Below are 6000 nucleotides of genomic sequence, written 5' to 3' on the forward strand. Positions count from 1 at the left end.
GATGTTACACACAGATGTGCCACTATGCCTCCCTGGGTGGTTTTGTCACATTTTTTTGCATATTCTATGCTGGACAGAGAGAGAATGATACATTGGGTACTTTCCGTGAAGTTTCATTCTTGTGTGTTGAGGTGACATCCATGTCACCCTAATGGTGGCAGATAGTTTTGCTCCCTTTCCACTATTCTTTTGTGCTTTGTTCTCTCCTTCATTTGTACATTACAGTCGGTCCTTCTTATACACGAATTCAAGCATACACAGTTTGAAAATGTTCCCAAAAAGTATAAATTTCAAATAGCAAACCTTAATTTTCCATTTTTTATAAGGGACACCATTTTGCTATGTCATTATATTTAATGGGACTTGAGCATACATGGAATTTTTTATACACGGGGGATCTTGGAACCAAACCCTAGCGTATAACAAGGGTCCACTGTATTTACCTCTTAATCTCCTTATGTTGTCTTGATTATGTAAAGGACTGAGGAAGGGATCTCTAGGGATCTCTCTCTAGGGAAAAATCCAAGCCTAACAGAACATATGATCCCTTATCTTACCCAGGCAGCAGTGGGACTATCCCATGCTGGATGGCTTCTTTCTGCAACCAAGAATGAATGTTCTTCATGTCCAGTGGAGTAATGTGTGACGTGTCTCATCTATCTAGTAGTAATAGGAAGGTCAGACTTCTGGACCTAGTTTTGCTTTTGTGAAACTGAAGGCAGTTTGTTTTTCCCTTTTTTCTCCTTGCAGAACAGAGCGTCAGCACCATGACCTGGCTTACTGTCTTACATTGCTGCCTCTCACAGAACGAGGTCTCCGTAAAATGCAAGACAACTTTGATTGCTTTGCTGACAAACTCCAGGACTCAGAAGTCTACAACTGCTTCCTGGCTGTGTTGGGCCGACTCCGCAGGGTGGGGACAAAGCCTGAGATGAAGGTGAGGCTCACTGTTTCTCCCCAGACTACAAAGGGAATAGTTCCCACTCCCCTACTCTACTCAAACCCCCTTGAATTAAAAAAAAAAAATCAAATCATAGAATTCTTACATTTGAACCCTAAGCATGCAATATTCTCTTCCTCTGAGATGTATTTGTATTGTATTGTGCTTGTGATGTCTTTTATTAGGTAATTACTGACGAATTTGAGCAGAAGCTCCAGATGTGTCACAACAAGGGTCTGGACTCTTTCACTGAAGCTCCTGTATGCCAAGAAGGCAAGAATACACCTGTGCTGAAGCCAGTAAAGAAAACAGCAGCAAGTATGTTTTTTCCCCTAAGTTTAGAAATGTTTAGAAATCACTTCCCTTCAAACAACAGTATACTGTATTTTCCAGCGTATAAGATGACTGGGCGTATAAAACGACCCCCAACTTTTCCAATTAAAATATAGAGTTTGGGATATACTCACCGTATAAGACTACCCCTCTTCCAACGCACACCAAATAAAAAAAAATTAAAAATCAGATTTGATTTCAGTATAATTCAAATGCTTATGACATGCAGGTACTTAGAATCATAGAATCATAGAATCGTAGAGTTGGAAGAGACCACTAGGGCCATCCAGTCCAACCCCCTGCCATGCAGGAAATCCAAATCAAAGCATCCCTGACAGATGGCCATCCAGCCTCTGTTTAAAGACCTCCAAGGAAGGAGACTCTATCACCTTCCGAGGAAGTGCATTCCACTGTCGAACAGCCCTTACTGTCAGGAAGTTCCTCCTAATGTTGAGGTGGAATCTCTTTTTCTGTAGCTTGCATCCATTGTTCCGGGTCCTGTTCTCTGGAGCAGCAGAAAACAAGCTTGCTCCCTCCTCAATATGACATCCTTTCAAATATTTAAACAGGGCTATCATATCACCTCTTAACCTTCTTAGCAGGAAAACTTATTGTATACAAAGCCTGCTTGGATTGATCAGCTCTCCCTGCCTGCCCAGCCCTCCCTGTCTCCAAGGCTAACAGAGCGGTAGTGCAAACATGGCCCTTTTTTCCATACCCCGGGCGTCCCGGTTGTCTGCAGCTTTTTCCGCCCTTCACTTACACCTTCCTGGTGAGGCACCCCCTCAGTTCGTCATCGGGATCATGTTAAGTCACTTCTTTCCATGAATCCTGGTGAGTGGATTTTCTTCTACTGTACTTCCACAGCGCCACCCTTGCTGCTTTCATACAGTTGCCGCATACGGTGGGGATGTGGCCGGGGCTGTTTTAGAGCTCTCCTCACCATATGCAGCAACCGCAGATTCTCCAGTCCAGCTCGGAAGTTTCAGCACCCACACTATAAGACAACACTCAGCATATAAGACGACCTCTGACTTTTTTCCTGGGTTAAAAAGTAGTCTTATACGCCAGAAAATACAGTATATACACCCCACTCCTTTCCATGCCAGCATTCTCTGAAGATGCTAGTGGCTAAATGTCAGGAAAAAACCTTTCTAGAACACGGTCTTATAGCCCAAAAAACCCACAAAATACTATGGATGTTGGCCATGAAAGCCTTCAACTTCACGTTTTCTAAATTGTTTCAAGAGGAATAAAGCTTAGTGCACTGCTGAGCAGTGGTTTTAAGGGGAGGATGCCATAAAGGACAAAGGAATAATGCAGAGTGCATCAGACTTTTGGAAAGAAGTAAGAGCATTGTCTTCCTTCACTCACTGATTTTGTAAGGGCTTATTTTAGAAAAACATACTGCAGGTTAGTTTTGGGTTTGTTTGTTTGTTTATTTTGGCTCCTCTAAATGTTTACTTCCTTTTTACAGGCTCACGTCGGCGACCTCTGCGAGCTGCCAACCGAGATACAGACTCTGACTTCATAACTCCTAAGCCCCATGTTACCAGAACCCACAGAAAGACTGTAAAACAAATAATTTCTGTTGTCTTTTCAAGTGATGAGGAGAACAGTTTGGAGGAAGGTGAGAATATGTTATCTGCTTGCTTGATCGTTGTGCTGTTTGGAATATATTGGAAGATTCCCATTTTTCAAGATCATTTTTAGGGAGGAAGGGAAGTTAGAGTCACCTCTCCTGTGCTTCCACCTCTGTTCTCTGTTCACTTAGCTGCCCTGGTAACTAAGTGACTATGCTGACAAACATCCATAAAGGACTTGTGACAGAGTGGTTAAAATTCAAAATTTTACTTATGCTCAGGTGTTGAAAATTATAGTACTGAAATGAACTGAGGGCAAAGTTTGTCAGGATGAAGGATTCAGGTCATGTCAAATTCTCTGCTTTGAAATGTAAACAATTTGGAAATAGCTCCTAACTTAAAATTTTAATTCAAATAAAAGGAAGAACTGCATAAACAGTTTAAGGACAGTGAAACAAAACATATGGATAAAAGACTGATTGATGTGGGATAGAGACATATGCTAGAATATCCAATGAATATACAGAGGTGCAAATGTTTAATTCAGTGTAACCAATGAAAATGTGATTTGTAGTTGCCTTTGTTCAAAATACTATAAAAACTTGGTTCATTTTACAGCCGTGGTCCCAGAATTTGGAATATGAATTTCTTTTAGGAACAATGCTGTAGCTCAAAATGTTTCCTTTCCAATCAAGCTCCTTGGTGTCTCTGCTGATTTCTGGTTAAAATTCTGGTTTTAAAATAATAATCTATAACAGACTTAATCACAAAAGGCTTGAAAAGCAGGATTAGAGTAGAATAGTAGCATCTGTGGCTGTACCTTATCACATGATGCTATGTCTGTTCAGTTTCTTTGGGTTTTTGTTTGTTTGTTTGTTTACTTATTGGATTGCCATTTTCATGCAGTTCTACAAAAAATAAATACAGACTAAAAGGCATTCTGGGAAGGGCATAGGGCAGGGAGGAGGGGCTATGGATGTCAGCATGCAGAAAACAGGCCAGGACAGAAGCAGCACCGTTGTGATCTGGAAGAGCTGTGTGATAAAGAATGTCCTCAACCTGGTATTTTTGTGTTTTCTAGACTAAAACAATTGTGGCACCTTACGAGCTTTGTGTCATAAAGTCCAAGATAAATAAAAAAGGAAAAAGATATTATTTGAGGCTAGCTGCAATGGCTGCTCATTGCTTTGCTCTCTCTGCACATGCCAGCTTTCCCTTAAAGCCACCTGATCTTTCCATTCTTTTGCAGAACTCTCTGCTGAACTGACAGAAGAGGAGACACCTAGCAAAACCACACCCATCCGCCGTAAATCCTCCTGTGTTCGGTGATGTTGCCTTTCCCCATCTGCAGCCAGTTGGGCACATGTTTATTTCCCTGTGCCACCAAGCAAGGCAGGAATAATAGCAGTGATCTGCAGCTTCTCCCTCTGTTCTTTTTCCTCACCGGTAGCTCTTTGCTTTTCGGCTTGCTCCTTTCATGTATTTTGTATAGTCTTACCTCCTCCTTTTGTAAACTGTTGATTTGTGAGAAATAAAGTACTTTGGGTTTAAGATGTACTGCTTTTCCTGGTTTTGTATGTTAGCTTGGATATGATGCATTACATCATGAAAACTGCTTAGCTTCTCTGATCCTGAGCTATAGCAGAGATAGGTGCTGATATGAACTGGCATGTAAATAATGACAAAAGCACATAAGCATACAGCTTTATCTACATTTGTTCTACTGTTTCACAGGAAGGTGTGAAATAATCATAGCTGAATGCAGTTAGGTGCTGCTTGGCTCTGCCTCTGCTGTTATTATCCAAGCCCAAAAAACTTCCTCACAGTGGGGAGGAAAGATAGGACTTCAATTAGGCTGTTTGTACCATTTAAAAGGGAACAGTGCCATTTTTTTCATATTTCCAGGCCATCACGTCATTTTAATATAAACATCAATTTTGTCTCATTTTTTAAAAGCCCTGCTATGTTGCAAAAATGGATTGAAGATCCCTGTTTGAAATTTTGATTGTCCAAAAAAAATTGTCATAGAGTTTGAGAAGTTTCATGATAAAGAGTTGAAAGACCAAAATTTGCTGCATAAGATTACTTCATCAGGGAAATATTCATGGTACAATCGTAGTGAAACACCACCCTCTGCGTCTGCCTACATTTTTGTATGAGTTCTGTCACTGAAGAATTATTATTAACTCAATATCTTCATGTAATAAAACTTTGTTATTGTCTTTTTCCTGAATATGAAATATTACATAACCCGTCCCATTTTTGCCATTCCGGTGTCCTGTTTTTGTCTCAAGGATATAAGATCAGGATATAAGATATTACTTGAGTGGGAAAGAGCACCAACCTGCTCTGCTGTACAATCCACCGGGTTATAACTACACATGAAGTAAGCCACAGTTGGTAAAATGAGGGCTGGGAGGCAAGGGCATATATGCACCCCAAATCTTCTGAGCTGTGATCTAGATCATTTAATATATCACTTCCCTTAGTGCAAGCCTGCTTCTTCCTTACCTGAATAGCTTTGCATTGATTAGGACAGTGCTACTTAAAGTGGTAGTCAATGGATCATTGCTAGTTTGCAAGCCATCCACTGCTAGTCCCTGGTGAGTTTCCAGGGAATAAAAAAACAGTTGTAGCCAAAAGGCACAAATATAGTAGCAGTACTTTAGGTGAGAAAATGAGAGCTCAATAGACAAATACCACAATTTTTACATGGTGGCAGGAGGGGTGTATAGCCTGTAAATAGGAAGCCATGCTGAAGATGTCAACAGTACCTTTACTTTCATATGGCTTATGTAAATTGAAAATCAATTTCTTGGCTGTTAAATCATGAAGCCATGGTGCAAATTAAATTGGGTGGGAAGACAAAGGAGAGTTTGCCTATATAACAAACTTTTATAAGAAGCTCCTGGAAGAATTAAAACAAGGGATTATTTTCAATCCTAACTGCAACATCAGTTAGGGAATTGTATTTTTATGGACAAGAAAGAAAAGCACTAATATTTCCCCCTTGTGCTATGAGCTCCAGGAGGCACCACCACCAGGTATGCACAGCAACTTTTGGCATTGATGTGCAGATGGACAGTCGTCAAGTGGAGTGTGTGAATGTATGTAAAAAGATAGGTGCCTCTCTTATTTCCTCAG

At 40.6% G+C, this 6000-nt stretch overlaps 1 protein-coding gene across 2 annotated transcripts in view; it reads left to right on the forward strand.

Annotated features, from left to right (window-relative positions):
- Positions 1 to 4395, forward strand: part of NCAPD2 (non-SMC condensin I complex subunit D2) — a 46331-nt gene extending 41936 nt beyond the window's left edge. For both annotated transcript variants that reach the window (XM_089488908.1, XM_089488907.1), the window contains exons 28-31: positions 751 to 937; positions 1126 to 1258; positions 2751 to 2903; positions 4106 to 4395. In XM_089488908.1, the coding sequence (XP_089345034.1) occupies positions 751 to 937; positions 1126 to 1258; positions 2751 to 2903; positions 4106 to 4185 (553 nt within the window). In that variant the 3' untranslated portion in view covers positions 4186 to 4395. The remainder of the gene's footprint in view (positions 1 to 750; positions 938 to 1125; positions 1259 to 2750; positions 2904 to 4105) is intronic.
- The last annotated feature ends 1605 nt before the right edge of the window (positions 4396 to 6000 follow it).

This window comes from Sceloporus occidentalis, unplaced genomic scaffold (assembly GCF_023333645.1).
Source record: "Sceloporus occidentalis isolate IW3139 unplaced genomic scaffold, rSceOcc1.0.p SCAF_1, whole genome shotgun sequence".
In the NCBI taxonomy this organism is placed as follows: Eukaryota; Metazoa; Chordata; class Lepidosauria; order Squamata; family Phrynosomatidae; genus Sceloporus; species Sceloporus occidentalis.